This window comes from Lontra canadensis, unplaced genomic scaffold (assembly GCF_010015895.1).
Source record: "Lontra canadensis isolate GAN:19392208 unplaced genomic scaffold, GSC_riverotter_1.0 scaffold8, whole genome shotgun sequence".
In the NCBI taxonomy this organism is placed as follows: domain Eukaryota; kingdom Metazoa; phylum Chordata; class Mammalia; order Carnivora; family Mustelidae; genus Lontra; species Lontra canadensis.
In genome coordinates this window covers 35,469,554-35,488,979 of record NW_022631002.1, presented here as the reverse complement: position 1 = coordinate 35,488,979, position 19,426 = coordinate 35,469,554, and the positions used below count along the sequence as shown (strand labels likewise).

The 19,426-nt window shown below is 37.1% G+C and overlaps 1 protein-coding gene across 1 annotated transcript in view; it reads right to left on the bottom strand.

Moving 5' to 3' along the window:
- Positions 1–6,691: 6,691 nt before the first annotated feature.
- Positions 6,692–19,426, bottom strand: part of SHCBP1 (SHC binding and spindle associated 1) — a 28,058-nt gene continuing 15,323 nt past the window's right edge. The window contains exons 9-13 of the mRNA XM_032854584.1: positions 16,751–16,882; positions 15,987–16,105; positions 9,239–9,325; positions 8,716–8,857; positions 6,692–7,145 (exon numbers count right to left, since the gene is read on the bottom strand). Coding sequence (XP_032710475.1) covers positions 6,820–7,145; positions 8,716–8,857; positions 9,239–9,325; positions 15,987–16,105; positions 16,751–16,882 — 806 coding nt within the window. The 3' untranslated portion in view covers positions 6,692–6,819. The remainder of the gene's footprint in view (positions 7,146–8,715; positions 8,858–9,238; positions 9,326–15,986; positions 16,106–16,750; positions 16,883–19,426) is intronic.

The following is a 19,426-nucleotide window of genomic DNA, read 5'->3' as shown; positions in this document are numbered from 1 at the left end:
GCCAAGTTTCATCCCATGGTGAATTATCATGGAGATTGGAATCCTGAACCTGCTTTATAATTGTGAGCTAACTTTGCTTTATGATTGAAGAAAACTGATGTAGTGGAAAGACACAATTCATGTGTGCGTCATCATAGTGTGCTCATGACAAAAACACAAACCATAAAAGAAAATATGGATAAACTGGACTTGATCAAAATTTAAATTTCTACTACTCAAGTTTTACTGTTAAGAAAATGAAAATCCAAGCCAAGATAGAAAGAAAATATTTGCAAAACATATATTTGATTAAAAACTTGTATCCAGAATTAAAAACAAACAAAACTTACTACTCGATAAGACAAATAACCTGATTGGAGTGGGGGAGGGAATAGGCAAAGATTTGAATACACACTTCACCAAAGATAAAGAAGTGGCCAATAAGCACATTAAAAAGATGCTGAACATCATTAATCATAAAGTAACTACAAATTGAAAACACAATGAGCTATCACAGCATACTCATTAGAATACTTAAATTTTTTATTTGTTTTTTGTTTTGTTTGTTTTGTTTTTTAGAATACTTAAAATTTTAAAGGTTACGTCAAATATCAAATATTGGAAAGGGTGTAAAGCAACTAGAATTCTCATATACTGGTGGTAGAGAAGCAAATGAGATAGCCACTTTAGAAACCAATTTGGGATATTCGAACAAAGTAAAATGTGCACTTACTATACAGGCTAGCAATCCCACTTGTAGGTGTTTACCTCCAGAAAAACCTATGTTCAGACAAAAACTCTTCCTCAGATAGTCTTAGCAACTCATCCATAATAACCAAACACTACAAACACTCACCGTGGCTCATCAACTGCTGAATAAATAGACAATATCCACACAATGGAAAACTACTCAACAGTAAAAAGAAACAAACTAGTGACACATTAAACAATACAGATGTATTTAAAGCACATTATGCTAAACTTGAGAAGATGGACACAGAAGATTACATATGAGTCATTCTTTTTATTATGTGACTCTATAAAAGGCAACAATGGGAACAGAAAGCAGGTCAGTAATTTCTAAGGTGTAAGCACTGGGGCAGGGGATTGACTGCAAAGGAAAATGAGGGAAATTTTAGAAATAATAGAAACATTCAACATTGTGGTTTTGGTAGTGGTTATACAGATACATACATTTGTCAAGACCCAGAGAATTATTGACTTAAAATTGATGATTTTTTGGTATCCAAAAAACTGATAAGAGCAGATTTAAAAAAAAAAAAAAAAAGGCTCAATAGCCAAGGTTTTGAAAAAATAAGAACGGTGTGGGAGTAAGACTACATTTTCCCCAAGTCACCTTACTAGGAAACACCTTGCTATATGGAGGGTAACCAGGAAACAGTTTTCCAGCCACATTTGATTGAGTACATTTGGATCTAGGTAAGAGAATCTACATTTAGCTGGAGATTATTAGTCAGTATTACTGAAGCCAGAGAGTCAGAAGTAGACAAACAGGGGAACTTAGCAAGATTCCTAGTAAGTGGGAAAAGGAGGAACTATTCAATAGATAGTATGAAGAGAACTCACTAACCATTTAAGCAAAAAAGAGTTCTGTATCACACCATACACAAAACCATATTATAGATACAGAAATGTAAATTTAAACAAGATTATAAAAGTACTAAAATATGAAATATTTTTATAATCTGGCGATAGGTAAGCTTTATGTAAACAAGTCACAAGACCCAGGTACTCCTGGGTGGCTCAGTCATTAAGCGTCTAACCTCAGCTCAGGTCACAATCCCAGTGTCCTGGGATCCAGCCCCACATCGGCCTCCCTGCTTCTCCCTCTCCCAATCTCCCTGCTTGTGTTCCCTTTCTTGCTGTCTCTCTCTGTCAAATAAATAAATTAAAATCTTTAAAAAAAAAAAAAAAAAAAAGTCACAAGGCCACGAAGAGTAGATGTGACTACAATTAAAATTTTTAAATTTCAGTAAAACAAAATATCATAAACAAAGCTCAGATAGCTCGAGATTATTTTATGTATATACATGTATACTACATATATTTATAAGCATATATACTTTTATATAAGTATGCTTATATGTAATATGTATACATGCATTTATAAATCCATTTATATGTATAAATGCATGTATATATATATACATGCTTGCAATACAAAGGATTAAAAACACCCTATATAAAACTCCTTTTAATCAATAACAAAGTCAAGCCACCCAATAGGACAATAGACAAAAGATAACAACAGGCAACTTTCTGAAAAACAGATATATGAAAATATAGTTAGCGATACAATATTAAATCAAATAGTCATCAGATAAACACAAGTCTAAATGATTTTTTCAATCATGAGATAAGCAATATTTTTAAGATTTTTTTTAAAGATTTTATTTATTTATTTGACAGACGGAGATCACAAGTAGGCAGAGAGGCAGGCAGAGAGGGAGAGGGGGAAGCAGGCTCCCTGCTGAGCAGAGAGCCCAATGCAGGGCTCGATCCCAGGACCCTGGAATCATGACCCGAGCTGAAGGCAGAGGCTTTAACTTACTGAGCCACCCAGGTGCCCCAAGATTTTTGTTTTTAAGTAATCTCTACACCCAAAATGGGGCTTGAATTTACAGCCCCAAGATCAAGAGTTAAATACTCTACTAACTGAGCCAGCCCGGTGTCCCAAGCTATTTTTTTAATTGACAATATTATCAGAATATGGCAAACTGTCACTCCCATATACTGTGGACAGGAGTATAAGGCAGTGCTCCTTTCCTTAGAGAACAGTCTGGCAATACCTATCAAAATTTAAATCCACAACCCACGACCCAAAAAGTCTTCATCCGATAATTTTTTTTTTTTTTAAGTTTCTATTCATTTGTCAGAGAGAGAGAGCACAAGCAGAGGGAGAAGCAGGCTTCCTGCTGAGCAAGGAGCCTTATGTGGGACTTAATCCCAGGACCCTGGGATCATGACCCAAGCTGAAGGCAGATGCTCCACAGACTGAGCCAACCTTCATTCAATAATTTAACCACAGAAAATCTTCACAAGTGTTGCATTGCATCCTTTTAGGTGTGTCTATTTGTTGTTTTTTCGTTTGGGGTTTTTTTTTGTGGAACAAGAACTAAGTTTATTTTTTCATTTCTTGCATTTGAAGTATTCCTCGATGACATCCTTTGTCTAGGTGTGTCTTTTCGTAATAAAAAAAAACTGAAAACCTGAAAGCCCATCAACACAGGGGACTACATTAAATTATGCCTCATCCATCTCTGGTGAAACATCTGTTTTTGCCTCCAAAGCAGCCCTTCCATCTGCTTCTAGAAACAGAACGCTTTTCCTCTAGAAACTGCTCTTACACCACCTAAAGAATGAGTCAATCACAAAGCTCCACCCCTCTTAGAATGTGACTCAGTGAGAACAGATGGTACCTTCCATCAGGTTTCTAGTGTCTGGTCAAAGGACAAGCAATACTGGCAGAACCAACCATACCCTAGAAGGTCTCTCTCCCTTCTGGGACCATAAAAACAGGCTACAGAGCGCCATTTTTACACCACATGAAAAAAGCCAACCTGAGGATGAAGCCAACACCAAGAATGGCAGAATTAAAGGATGTAACCCCCCAATCATGCCCAAAATCAGACCTCCTGCTTCCAGCAACCAACCCTCATCATCCTGTCTGAATTGGATTTCTATCACTTATAAATGAAAGAATTCTGACAATGGAGCTTAACATAGTCAACAGAAAGATTGAGATGGATCTGTACGTACATAGATTTCTATAATATGTTAAGAGAAAAACAGCAAAAAACTTTTGCTGTTATATACTATTTATATACTATGCCTTTTTTATTGTTTTTAAAGGATATATATTTTTCTATTAATAGTGAGAACTGGGAAAAGAGGAGAATGTTCACTTTAACACATATAAGACTTTAAAAATAGGGGCATCTGGGCATCTGGGCACCTGGGTGGCTCAGTGGGTTAAGCCTCTGCCTTCGGTTCAGATCATGATCCCAGAGTCCTGGGACTGAGCCCCGCATCAGGCTCTCTGCTCAGGAGGGAGCCTGCTTCCCCCTCTCTCTCTCTGCCTGCCTCTCTGCCTGTGATCTCTGTCAAATAAATAAACAAAATCTTAAAAAAAAAAAAATAGGGGTACCTGGGTGGCTTAGTAGGTTAAACATCTGCTTGTTTATAAGACTTTAAAAAAAAAAAAAAAAAATCCCTGCTCAGCGGGGAACCTGTCTCTCCTTCTCCCACTGCAGCTACAGCTTCTTGGCTCTCTTGCCCTCTCTCTCTGTCAAATAAATAAATAAAATATTTTTTTTAAAAAAGACTTTGAGGGACGCCTGGGTGGCTCAGTTGGTTAAGCAGCTGCCTTCGGCTCAGGTCATGATCCCAGCGTCCTGGGATCGAGTCCCACATCGGGCTCCTTGCTCTGCAGGGAGCCTGCTTCTCCCTCTGCCTCTGCCTGCCACTCTGTCTGCCTGTGCTCGCTCGCTCTCTCTCTCTCATAAATAAATAAAATCTTAAAAAAAAAAAAAAAAAAGAGACTTTGAGAATTTTGTACATTGGGGCGCCTGGGTGGCTCAGTAGGTTAAAGCCTCTGCCTTCTGCTCAGGTCATAATCCCAGGGCCCTGGGATTGAGCCCCACATCAGGCTCTCTGCTCCCAGGGAGCCTGCTTCCTCCTCTCTCTCTGCCTGCCTCTCTGCCTACTTGTGATCGCTGTCTGTCAAATAAATAGATAAAATCTTTAAAAAAAAAAAAATTGCATTAAGACCTTATCATCAATTTCCATAAAGCCTATGGAATTTTTTTCCTAGAAAATAATAGAAATAAAAACATCAAATTACAAAGCAACATAAGTGGGATTACTTCTAGGTGCTCGTGAAAGTTCTATTACATTTCCTCAACCTTCCTTCGAAGAGCCAAGTCTGATAAGTGGGTATTTCTCCAATCTCCTACAACTAAAATTTGCAGAAGTTCTAGAAAATTGGGATGGACACACTGGAGAATAAACAACCTTAGGCTGAATGAATGAAAACACATTCATGAACATATCTGTGGCATAATAACAGAATAAGAAACCAAAGGAGATACTTCTAGAAAATTTCAAATACTCAAATCAAGGTACAGAACTTTGCTACCTGCCATAAATCCAAGGTTACACTAAGAGCAGACCACAAGGAGAGGACATATGGTAATTTAATCAACATTGAAGACAGTCCTTCCAAGTCAGTATTTTCACCTCAAATGTCAAATCCACATCCCTTCAGAGCACTCTCTCTACCTCCTATACTAAGTCATCTAAGGTGTTCAACTCTTCACAATTGAGGGAAAAGGTACTCTACATAACTTAAGTAAGAATGCATTAGGCCTACTCACTAATAACTTATCACGTGAATAAAAATGTAAGTTTAGATTTAACTAAAATAGAAATAAAATCCAAAAACTATCATGCTATAAAAAGGAATAAAGAAGGTATTAACTTTACTTATCTTGCTACTTGTCATTCTCTTGACACTCCAGCAAGTTACAATATATGAAATCTAAACTCCAAGATAAAGTGGAAATTTGATTGGAAAACCAATCTGATTTTTTTTTAAAGTTGAATAAGTGGTTTTTAAATCAGTATTTGACTCAAGTTGATGCAGAAATAATTAGCATTACCTCTGCAACAGATTTAAAAAGAGTAAAAGAAAAATGCCTTTCAATGATCAAACAAAATACCCAACATAAATTCTTCCACATTTAGTAGCAACTGAAAAATAAAAATAATGTATCTAAATATAAGAAATAACCATACTGAAGAAAAATTTAATACTTCTGAAACACTAAAAAGATAAAAAAAAATTTGTGTGCATTCCAAAGGACCACATATGCTACATAGCACTATGGACCAAAAGGCATCTGGAAAAATATAACAACATTCAATTTATTATTTCATCATTTTAATTTTAATAAGTAATCATGTTAATGTCCCATATACTTTTTAAAAATATAAATATTTTTCAAAAGCTGTGTTTTACAATACAACATTCAAGAACACAGAATTCAAGAACACAGAGCTGATATAGATTGTAAAAGTAATCACTGTGTGTAAGACATTAGAAATTTGATCAGAATACTGTTATAGCAAAAGAAAAACACCTTCTTTTTAATTAATCATATTCAGCAACAGTGAAAATGCTCTACAGATGCATTGGCTGAAATAACACATCTCATATGTTTCAGACCTGCCGTGCTATCTATTACTGTTCTGATGATTACACAGTTCAACATAAAAATGCATCCCACTCAGATTCTCAATAATAAGTCTGATTATGCAGATAACATCCCAATCATAAAAGCTTTTATTTTAAGACAAGTTTGATGCAAATGCGGCATGGAAATCAGACTTGCTATAATTTGGGAAAAAAGACAAGTGTAAGAACACCGCACATTTGACACTTACTGCATTTCTGGGCACTCATCTTGCATCCCCTGACTTTCTTCCTCATCTTTGAAGTGCTAGGTTAAAAAGTGTATTTACACTAGAAAGTTACTGACAGGCTTAATAATATGACAGAATGACATGTTTGAAAGCAAGACTTTCTAGATAATTAATCTTTAAGTATTTTCTATATTATATGTTTTCATGACCCTCCTTATATAGATGGAATGTTTCATGTGCAACACCTGCAATAGAAATAAAAGTACATTTCACTCAAACCCAATCAAATTTATCAAACATAAAATATAGACATGAAGCGAACTATGATAGCAGCAGTGATTTTTGGGGCAGCATGTACAAAATCCAATATTTTGCTATCTATTTACATCATGGTGGTCAGAAAAGAAATGTGCCAAAACTCCCTTTCCCATTCCACTTGAACTGGTTCCCCACAATTGAAACAAACATCTCCTGTGACATTAAGTTGTCATCAGCTTGCATGATCCCCAGTTCACTCAACCTCTTCTTCTTCATCTGGCCCTTCTGTGTGGAGGCAGCAACTAGTTCATTTACAATTTCACAGTTGCCTTCGACTTGCTCAGAAAGGCTGGATCTTGCATAAAGCTCCATTTTGCCAGTTGCACACTGAATCAGCTCTTCTAGATCCATGCTTTCCGCTGTGCCTGCCTCCTCACTTGTCGGAGTTTTAAGTGCTCTATCTTCTGGAGAAACAAACAGATTATAACAAATAAAGTTAAATGTACAAAATAACACAATGAAAAATATATATATATTTCTACATTCTATTAGAGCTTTCAAGTTTTTTTCTGCCAAGGACTCCTGCTATCATCCAACTGGATTCTATAAGCTCTTTGCCGTAAGTATCTCAATGAACAGCTGTCTTACCCTTTGTACCAAGGCTTTCTGACCCTCATACAGGACTACCAATTTTGAATTCTTTTCTCTTTATATCCTAGACTCTCATTCACTCAACGGACCTTGTCTGGGTATTTACCACCCACAAAGCCTGGTGTTAGGAGCCAAATGCAAAGATTAATAAGACAGTGCCACTCTTCCTAAAGGAACTCCCACTCTAGCAGCTAACGCCAGCGTCATCAGCGTTTATTGAGGAGCAGAATTCTAGATGGTCCTGAAGCCCAAACCCCAGTGTTACTCTCATGATTGTTAAATGGCAAACTGGTTTTGCAAATGTAATTAAGGTTACTAATCAGCTGATTTTAAGATGGTAATTCAGGTGTCCCTAACCTAACCATATGGACTCTAAAAGGAGGGTTTTCTCTGGCTAGATGAAGAAGAGGAAAGCAGGAAGAAATTCAAAACCTGAGGGAGATTTGAAGCACAAGCAAAATTTGCTTTGAGGGAGGGTTTCTTAAGGAAGGTTGCTGAGACAGAGAGGTTATGGGGCAAGCACCTGAGAGCAGCCTCTTTAGAAGCTGAGAACAATCCCCGGCCAGTAGAAAAAAATGGAGACCTCACTTCTACAACCTCGAGGAAATGGATTCTGCCAAGGATATGAATGAGCTCAGAAGCAGATCTTCCCCCCAGAGCTCTCAGATAAAAGCCCATTCACCTCAATTTCACCCTTGTGAGACCCTAAGTACATAATGCACCCAAGCCCACCTGGACTTCTGACCCGCGAACCGTGGGAAGAAAAAGAACTCACAGAAAACCGGAGTGGGTCCTAAAGGCTGACAAGGACTTCTTTCCTCCCCCCATGCCAGTGCTTAATCCCTCTGACTGAGATTTCATAGTAATCTGGGTCATGGCTTGAAACTCATGAATTTCCTACTGAATTAGCTCAGCTTTGTTGCCAAGAAAAACAGTTGACAGGGAAGCATTAATTCTGCCAATAAAAAAATAGAGATAAACTCCATGATCTCCTCCAGGAAATGCAGGCTTCAAGCTGGCACACGCACTTCTCTGTCTCCACCCTTAACATATGCCGGTGGGAGCTACTGCTGCTGTCATGTGCCCAGCTTTATTCTAGAAATGTACAGAAAGCCAAGCATGATAAGGGAACTGGGCAACCAAAGAAACCACACACCAGGGTTTTGAATGTATAGGTGAACTAGTTGACCTTGAAAGTTTCTTCACCCTGAGAGTCTATAATGTAACAGGTCCCCTAAGCTTCTCTATCTCTATGTCCAAGCATATGCAAGTTATCTTTGTTAAGGAGGAGAAGAAGACTAAGATCCTAAATCAAAGTTTAGTGCTGAAATAAAATAAACTAGATCTGGTTTTTATTTAAAAAAATCACTAAGTATAGCATACCTTCAGTTTCGTCTTGGACATTTTCCTGCAGGTCAGAGAAGATTGTAGGTTTCACCAAGACAACACCATAACCTTCATTATTATGTATGACATTATTCACCATGGATATTTTGGGAATGTCATAATGTTCATCTAAGAAGTCCTGTGATATTGAAAACAAATGTTTTAAGGAACTGTCATATTCAACACACCTGATTTTAAAAATCTTCTCACTTTTTTCGGTCTATTCTAAAAATAAAGGCGAGAGCTACACTTATTAATAAGTGGTAGCACCGTCTGTGAGGTCTGAGTGACACAGCATTCCTCTGTCATTTCTACAGATCTATAGACATCAAAGTATTCTCACAAAAGACCCTCAGTCACCAACTATCAACATCAAGATAATTATTAAGATATATAAACTGTGCTTTTCAAAAACAGAAAACAATAGAACTCAACATGGGAATTTAATGAAACATAATTATTTCTTAAATGAAACCATTCCAACTCTTTAGAAAGAGGGTGTTTTAGCAGGTACACTCACCTTAATGAGTATCCCTTCCTTGCAGTGATGGATTTCATTGTCACTCAAGGTGCACTTACTTCCAGGATATATTTCTATACCAGCACCCTACAAGTTACATTTTAAGGTATCACAATCAGTTTTTTAAAGGCAGGACTACAAGAGAAGGTTTATTACAATCACTTCTTAAAACTTAACATGGTGTAAATATAAAGTGTTTTACAGAAAGCTTATTAGATATTTCTAATCAACATTTCCATTTGTTCCATTTCCAGAAAGTTGTCTATCATTTATCACTTTCAAAAACCATACACAGAAACACACACAAAACACTGGCTAAGATTATCAACACCTGATTACTGTCCCACTCCCTTTCATTCTGGACAAGTCAGTTTTCTGATTCTGCCAAAGAAAAAGAACAAATTATTTAACAATTTTGCACTTATTTAACGTGAACATCCTCTCTGAGATAGTCAATTAGTTGGAGAACAGTATGAGTCTAGTAAAATATTGTAATATAAGGATAGAAAAAAGACCCGATATTTTTAAAAACACCTCAGTGTTAAAATATCCCAATGTAACTTAAAAATCACTTCTATGAGCTAAACAATTAATGGACTTCACTACTACACACATTAAAATTAGCAGCCAATTCAAGAGTCTCATTTATACGAAGTAACCAGAAAGATCCATGTGTGGCCCAGCCCTTTCACACTGTGCCTTGGGACCACATGGTACCAATTAAGAAGTAATAGTAACAGGAAGAATTTATTTCCTGAAGTTATACTAAGCACTTTGGGAAGTAAAAATCATTTATTCAAACCTCTTCTATAGTTATTTAAGAAATAATTTTTTGGAATAATTTCATACACAATATCAGATATGAAGAAGAGTTGCTATTAACCATTTATAACGCATCTATTGCATGTATATTGAGTTGTTTTTCTAAGAGTAATATATGCCATGAGAAAACATTTATTATTAATTCCCCCATTGGAGATACAAGAACATATATGTCCACATGGCCCACTTCACACCAGTCTAATTCTCTATTAGGTAAAAGATCTGCTAATTGGGCTTTCTTCCCCAAACTTGAGGATGAAGAATTTGGCAATCCATTAACACCAGACACAGACCAGATAAGCCCCCTGAAAAGCTTGCTCTCTCCAGCCAAAGGACCAGGCAGCCTAGACAGACAGAAAACTTTCAGACAGTTATAGCTCTATGCCAGCCAAACAGCAAAGATAAAACAGTGGCCCATCCCTATGCATGCTGGCAAATGCCAAGAGGAGAGAATAGACTTCCACCTTCTCAAGGCTGGTGCCTAGTGGCACCCCAACTCTCCCAATGGTGTGGTGTCAGAGAAGGCCAAGCAAGAAGCCAGGATTTGCATCCCACCAGCCAGTAACAAGGCCCTACCAGCATCAGTGGAGACTACACACTCCCATCCAACAGTAACAAAGTGCCACTCCCCCTCCTCACTAGAGTGATATCAGAGCAGGCCATGTAGAAAGTCTGGACTTCCACCATTGCCCAGTGATAACAAGGCTACTGCTGTGGGGCACAGTGTCAGCAGACACCATGTGAGAAACCAGAATTTCCACCCCCTCCCAGCAGTATCAGCTCCTGCATTCAAACTAGGTATCAGTGGAGGCTAAATGGAAAACCTGGACTTACACGTTCCTCCACCTGGCAGTAACAAGGCACTAACCTCCACTCCACCAAAGCTCCAGTGTCCAAAGCTAAAACAGAAGATCCAGGTTCTCATAATATAATACAAGATGTCCAGGTTTCATCTGAAAATCACTCACCATACCAAAAGTTAGGAAGATGTCAAACTGAATAAGATGGTCAACAGATGCCAAAACCACGATGTCCAGACATGTTAGAATCACAATGATTTTAGAGCAGCCATGCTAAGAAATGCTTAATGAGCAAGTATGAACACACTTAAAAAAAATGAAAAATGAAAGGCACATACAGAAATAGAGAGCCTCAGCAAAGAAACAGAAGATATAAAGGACCAAATGGAAATTTCAGAACTCAAAAATAACTGAAATTAAAAGCTCCATGGATGGGTTCACTGGCAGAAAGGAAAAGACAGAGCAAAGAATCAGTGAACTGGGAAGACAGAAAAACAGAAATTACCCAATCTGAACAACAGAGAGAAAATGCACTGAAAAGGAAAAGTAAATAGAGCCTTGGGGACCTGTGGGACCATAACAAACTACCAATATCAAGAATGAATTGAGATAGCAGCACTGACCCTGCAGAAATCAAAAGATTAAAGGAATACTACAAACAACTAGAAATATGTTAATTTGACAACTTAACAGAAGAGCTGTCACCGGTCTCCCCAGGCTGGTGTGAGGCCTAATGGGCTGGGTGGGAGGTGGTACATATAACACCTGTTACACCAGCGGCCACTGCCGCCACTGCCACCAGACAGGAAAGCCCTTCACCCACTGACCTGATGCCCACTCATAGGAGCTCTGTAGCCTATGAACATATCTGTTAATTCGCCTCATACAGAATAGGTCATTTTAACAGCCCTATAACTACTAAGGAAACTGAATTCAAAATTTTAAAACTGCAATAAAAAAATCTTCAGGTCCAGATGATTTCACTGGAAAGATCTACCAAACATTTAAAGACTTAATGCAAGCTAGTGCCAAATTTGTTTTATGAAGCTAACATCCTGATACCAAAACTTGACAAAGATAGTGCAAATAAAGAAAACTTCAATATCCCTCATTAATACAGATGTAAAAACTCCTCACAAAATATTAGCAAATATAATACACCAATATATAAAAAAATATACACTATGACTAAGTTGTGTTTATCCTAGAGATGCAAAACTGGCTCAAAATTTGAAAAATCAATGTAATCCACCATTTTCTTTCATCCAAAAAGAAATATCATGTAATCATATGAAATGATGCAGAAAAAACATCTGACAGGGACGCCTGGGTGGCTCAGTTGGTTAAGCTGCTGCCTTCGGCTCAGGTCATGATCCCAGGGTCCTGGGATCGAGTCCCGCATCGGGCTCCTTGCTCAGTGGGGAGCCTGCTTCTCTCTCTGCCTCTGCCTGCTGCTCTGCCTGCTTGTGCTCCCTCTCTCTCTCTCTCTCTGACAAATAAATAAATAAATAAAATATTTAAAAAAAAAAATCTGACAAATGTCAATATACATTCATTATATAAATTCTTACAAAACAGAAACAGAGAACTTCTTCAACTTGATAAAGAATATCTACGGAGCACCTGGGTGGCTCAGTCAGTTAAGCGTCTGCCTTTGGCTTGGGTCAGTATCTCAGGGTTCTGTGATCGAGTCCCATGTCAGGCTCCCAGCTCAGCAAGGAGTCTGCTTCTCCCTCTCCTTCTGCCTCTCCCATTGCTTGTGTTCTCTCTGCCTGTCTCTCTCTCTCTAATGAATAAAATCTTAAAAAAAAAAAAAAAAAGAATATCTACAAAAAGCCTACTGTTACCCTTGTACTTATTGGTGTAATATTGAATACATTCTCCCTAATATCAAGAACAAGGTAAGGATATCCACCCTGACCACTGGCTAGAAGTTCTAGTCAGTGCCATAAAGCAAAAAAAAGGAAACAAAACCACACATATCAGAAAGGAAGAAATAAAACTATCTCTATTTGCAGATGTCTATGTAGAAAATCCCAAGGAATCTACAAAAACAAACCTAGAACTAAGAAAAGTCAGGAAGGTCACAGGATATAAGACAAGTCAATTATATTTCTATATAGAAATGAACACGTGGAATTGAAATTAAAAACATGAGATGACTCACAATCACCTAAAAAAATTAACTATTTACATATAAATCTAACAAAACACATACAAGACTTGTATACTGAAAATTATGGAAATGCTGGTGAAAGAAACCAAAGATGTAAATAAATGGGAGAGACATAGTGTCCACAAGATTGAAAATTTTAACATTAAAAAAGATGTCCATCTTACCCTAATTGATATAGAGGTTTACTAGAATTCATATCATAATCTCAGCTAGATTTTTTTTTTAGATAGAGACAATATTTTTCTAAAACTTTCAGGGCGCCTGGGTGGCTCAGTGGGTTAAAGCCTTTGACTTCGGCTCAGGTCATGATTCCAGGGTCCTGGGATTGAGCCCCGCATTGGGATCTCTGCTCAGCGGGGAGCCTGCTTCCTCCTCTCTCTCTGCCTACTTGTGACCTCTGTCTGTCAAATTAATAAATAAAGTCTTTTTTAAAAAAATCTTTTTTCTAAAACTTTCACTGAAATCCAAAGAAACTAAAATACCTGAAACAATTTTGGAAAAGACAAATAAAGTGGGAGGAATCACTCAATCAGATTTTAAGACTTTACAATAGCAGGTATTGGTAGAGGGACAACTATACAGATCAGCAGAACCGAATAGAGAACACAAAAATGGGCCCACACAAATTTCCCAGATGATTTTTGACAAAGGTGCAAACCAATTTATTGGAGGAAGGACAACCTTTTCAAGAAATGATGTGGTTACAATTGGACATCTATGGGCAAATAAATAAACCTTAACCTAAAACTCACATTTATACCAAAATTTACTCAAAAATGGATCATGACCTTAAGTGTAAAATGTCAACTATAAAATTTTTAGGAAAAAAAATAAGAGAAAATCTTTGAGATCTAAGACTGGGCAAAGAGTTCTTACACTTAACACCAAAAGCACTACCCATAAAGGGAAAAATTGGTATCTTATACTTCATCAAAATTTAAAACTTTGCTCTATAAAAGCCCATGTGAAGAAAATGAAAAGACAAGCTATAGACTAGCATAAAAATCTGCAGGGGTACCTACCTGGGTGGCTTAGTTGGATGAGCATTCAACTCTTGATTTTGGCTTAGGTCATGATCTGAGGGTCATGGCATCAAGACCCAAGTAGGGTTCTGAGCTGGACATGGTGCCATGGCCGGACTTGAGATTCTCTCTCTCCCTCTCCCTCTGCCCCTCCCGCCCTGCCTATTCACAGATGTGTGCGCATATTCTCTCTCTCTCTCTCTCAAAAAAAAAAAAAAAAAAAAAATCTGCAATCCAAATATCCACCAGAGTACTAGTATCCAATATAAAAAGAACTCTCTGGGCACCTGGGTGGCTCAGTGGGTTAAAGCCTCTGCCTTTGGCTCAGGTCGTGAACCCAGGGTCCGGGGATCGAGCCCTGCGTTGGCCTCTCCACTCATCGGGGAGCCTGCTTCCCCCTCTCCTCTCTGCCTGTCTCTTTGCCTACTTGTGATTTCTCTCTGTCAAATAAATAAATAAAATCTTCAAAAAAAAAAAAAAAAAAAAGAACTCTCAAAACTCCACAGTTAAAAAGAACAAATAATCCAGTTAGAAAGTGGGCAGAAGTCACAAACAGACATTTCACTGAAGAGAAGGATGGAGAGTAAGCATATGAAAAAATGTTTCATATCACTAACCACTAGGTAAATGCAAATTAAAACCATACACCTATAAGGACGCCTGGGTGGCTCAGTTGGTTAAGTGGCTGCCTTCAGCTCAGGTCACAATCCCAAGGTGCTGGGATCGAGCCCCACATCAGGCTCCCTGCTCAGCAGAGAGCCTGCTTCTCCTTCTCCCTCTGCTTGCTGCTCTGCCCACTTGTGCTCATTCATTCTCTCTGTCAACTAAATTAAATCTTTTAAAAAAATTTTAAATTAAATTAAATTAAAAAACCATACACCTATCAGAATGGCTAAAATTAAAACAGTAAAAATACCAAATGCTGGTGAGGATATGGAGAAACTGTATCATCCAAACATCACTGATGGGAATGAAAATGATATAAGTACTCAGGAAAAGTCTGACCATGTCTTTAAAAAAAAAAGTAAACATGCAGCTACCATGTGTCCTACAACTGCACTCCTGGGCATTTACTCCAGAGAAATAAAGTGTTCACATAGTAACCTGTATGCAAATGTTTACTGCAGCTTTATTTACAATAGCCAAAACCTGGAAACAACCCAGATACCCTTCAACAGGTGAACAGTTAAATAAACTGCAAGAACCATATGCTGGAATACTACTCAGCAATAAAAAAAGAACAAACAATTGGTACCTACAACTTGGATCAAGTTCCAGAGAATTGTACTGAGTGAAAAAAGCCAATCCCAGAAGGTCATGATGATTTACAGTTACATAACATTCTTGAAATGGTGAAATAATAGAAATGGAGAAGAGAATGATTAAAGAAGTCTGAAGGAGAAGCAAGTGGATGCCAGTCCCAAAAGGTAATATGCAGGATCCCTAGAGTGACGGGAATACTCCACTTGACTGAACAGACGTTATCCTGTTGTACTACAGTTTTGCAAGACGTTACAATAACAGAATATACCTGATCATAGTCAAAAGGCCAAGAAGCAATAGTAGTAACAGCATACAATGCAGGATTTCTCTGTATTACTTCTTACAACATTTTATCTCAGCAATTCTCTCAAAATAAAAAGTCTAATTAAAAAGCAAAAGCAACTAAACTTCAATTGCTATAAAATCATTTATAAAGTTAACAAATGTGAAGGGTCTAAAATTCTCAGAGTTAGCACAGAGTAACTGAGATTTCTTATTTTTCTTCCTTATACAACTGAACCTGGCTGACTTAATACCTAAAATTGTCTGAACCTCTTTGAAGAAAGAGAACAGGAGTATGCATTTACATCTTGGTCCCACATTTTGTTTACATATTTAGAACTTAAACCTAAACTATTTCCCCAAAGGATAAGAGATTATCCTACCTTGGCACCATATAAATCTGAGTTCTTCATTAAAAATTCTGCTGATGTTCGCACTGTGACTCCTGTAGTTTCACACTGCAGCACACAATTTTCCAATGTGGTCTTACCACGGTGAATGACTAGGATGAAAACATGCAATCAAATGCTTTAAGTACTGTGTGTTTTCCAATATTAGAAATGGTCTCGAGGTGACATTAGGTGGTCTAAATATTTCTCTAGCTACCATTTAAACTTTGATACTAGAATTACGGACTCATAGTTTATAAAATAATGACTAAAATTTAAAAGCAGCATTCTTAAAAATGATTGAATTGATCTCAGAAATGCAAAATCAAGTTAAAAAGCACTTTTCATTACCAAAAAAAGTATCAGAAAGTAACTTTCATGAGTATCTTGGAAGGGAAAAGAAAAGGAGACCCAATTTAAGACTCTTGAAAACCAGTACCAGCACAATGTGAATAGACCTGGACTGAGTCTAGGGCTAAATCGAATACGAAGAACACAGACCACAATATTGGAATCTTTAAAAGGGGGGAAAAAAAAAAGATCACAAGGAAATCAATATTAAACTAACAAATTTTTAAGAATAGGCTGACCTATTTTTTACTTTAGAGTAACTTCTTAGTCATCATGTTATGTACATAAATAATTAATCAGCCTTTCACATACTCAGAAGTGGTTTGTTAAACTGCATCTTCTAGGAACAGTAAAGTTTTCTTTTAAAACCTGGAACAAAATAACACAGGAAATATTCAGATACTTACTCAAGATTCCTTCTACAGCATCATGCTGGATAAATTTTATGCCTGAGATTTTAATATCTACACCTGTACAATCCACAAAAGTATCTCCTTTGCCCCTCTTTTCTATCACAATATCATCTGGTAGACCATACCCTAAGGAAGAGAACAAGAGCATTTAAGATGAGTGAGGGGAAATGTCTACACTAAAATTGCTACAATAGATTTCTCTATTTCAAATGGCTCCAAATAATATGAGACCAATCAACCAAGTTGCATTTAAATAAAATCTAATTATCTCCCTACATATCTTGTTTTATTTAAACTAGGGTATAAAATTTTTAATAATAACAATTCCTCAGTTTGCCCCCATTTCAGGAAGACTAACCTATCAACCCTCTCAGACCAGCTCAGCACTAAATTTGTCTACAAAACTGCTATATAAAAATAAATAATCCTAAATACAGCTGGTTCAAAAAGCTTTAAAGCACTTAACCCTTATAAATTTTTTCCCAACTCTGAAATTCTATTATTCTAATATAAATTAGGTTTAAAAAAACCTAAGCATTTCTCAAGATTTTCTAATTTTAGTATTCTTTTTTCCTTTACTTTTTCTTTTTTTTTAATTGTGTACGGTGACTAACAGAACACAATAATTTTAGTATTCTCTTTAACAGACCGACTTCCAATCTAATAAACTTAAAACCATTTTAATTATTGAAGAAATAGGTCTACCTTGTGAACCAATAAAAAACACTGTATCTCTACAAACCCCAAAGTAATAATACAGGCCAGACCTCTGAATGGGCTTACAAAAAACTGAAGTATCAGAAAACTAGAGAAGTTGCCTGACTTTTATCATAAAACAAAAGCACATAAACAAAGCTGTAAGAAATAACTCTCATTGTCTAAGATGAGCCTTTGCTTGAGTAAATGAAAGCAGTCACCACATCAAAAGACACAGACAAGATTTCAGGGACACTGGAGAAGAATCCTAGAGTACTCCATACTTGGGAATGCTGCCAATGGTAGACTGGATGATTGGATTTTGAGTATTTTTTTTTCCTGATTCTTTCTGTCTGTAGTTGGAACATTTTCTATAATAACCATTGTTTTTTTTATCACCAAAAAAATAAAAAATAATAAAAGAATTGTCATATTGAGAAAAAACAGATTATTGCATAAACATACTACATATTCTGAGTAGGGTTTTTAAGATTTATTTATTTAATTGACAGAGAGAGACAGGGAGAATGGTAACACAAGTGGGGGAGTGGGAGAGGAAGAGCAGGCTTCCTGCTCAGCAGGAAGCCTGATGCTTTGCTGGGTCCCGGGACCCTGGGATCATGACCCCAGCCAAAGGCAGATGCTTAACGACCGAGCCACCCAGGAGCCCTATTCTTAGTAGTTTAAAACATAAAACCATCACTTAAGTGAAGATATGTTCTAAACAAGAAAGGAAAACCCTACTATAAGTACTAGTAACACCCTAAACACAGTAGGTACTCAATTATATATCTCCTGTGATAAGTGTTAGTTATAGATCAGAAAAGATATCAGATAACCTTTAATCTTACTCATGAACAAGTACTCCATAAATTCACACTAAGATACCATAGGATTTCTCAAATTCTCAGAAATACCCTCTGTCTGTAAATCTACTAATCTTTACACTCAACTATCAGAATTCTATATGGTTATTTATTATACTTTGACAATTTCATTATTAATACCCTCACCAATCTAGGAAGAACTCTTATCCACCATAAAATCTATAATATCAATGTTATTTTCACTATGCCAAAAAATAAAGTGTTTTTATTGCAGTGATTTATCCTGCAGATGTGTTATTTATACACACACATCTATTATATGTCAAATATTGGAGAGGAGAAAGAACAAAAATTACATACATAAAACAAAAAAGGGGGTGAGGTGATGTACTAGTGAACAGCAGGAAATTAAACTCCTAGCCTTGTTTCCATTAAGAAGTTTTGACAAGATAAAGATAAAGAACATAGCTTAAGCAGTTTGTGAACAGCTGCACAAGTCCCAAAATGATAAACGATTTTTTGCATTACAAGCTTTATTGCTAACTTGAAGCTCTTTTGGTAAATAGTTGAACAGGTGCATTTAAATTTGACACGTTATGGAAATACACGGGACCGAGATGAACAATTGTAACGTAACCTAAATTTAGGAATCTCTCTAAATGTACAATATGATGATGCCTGCTAAAAAGTTATTTTTAATAGAATCTTTCAACATAAATGTTCTCAAAAGTACACTTTGGTCAAGATACGGAAGTGTAGAATTTGACATTCAGCAAGCTTTTAATTTTTTTTCCCCCTCTGGAGCGAGAGCACAAGAGCACAAGTTGGAGAAGGGCAGAGGAAGAGAGAGAGAAGCAGACTCCCCGCAGAATGTGAAGCCCATAGCTGGGTTTGATCCCAAGACCCTGAGACCTGAGCCAAAACCAAGATTCAAACACTCAATTGACTGAACCACCTTTAAAAGCCCCTCAGCAAGCTTTTAAAGAATTAATAAGGGCACCTGGGTGGCTCAGTTGGGCATCTGCCTTCAGTTCAGGTCATTGTCCCGGAGTCCCAGGATGGAGTCCCAGGATGGAGTTCCTGCTGGGCAGGGAGTCTTCTTCCCCCTCTGCCCCTCCTCCTGATGGTGCTCACTCTCTCTCACAGT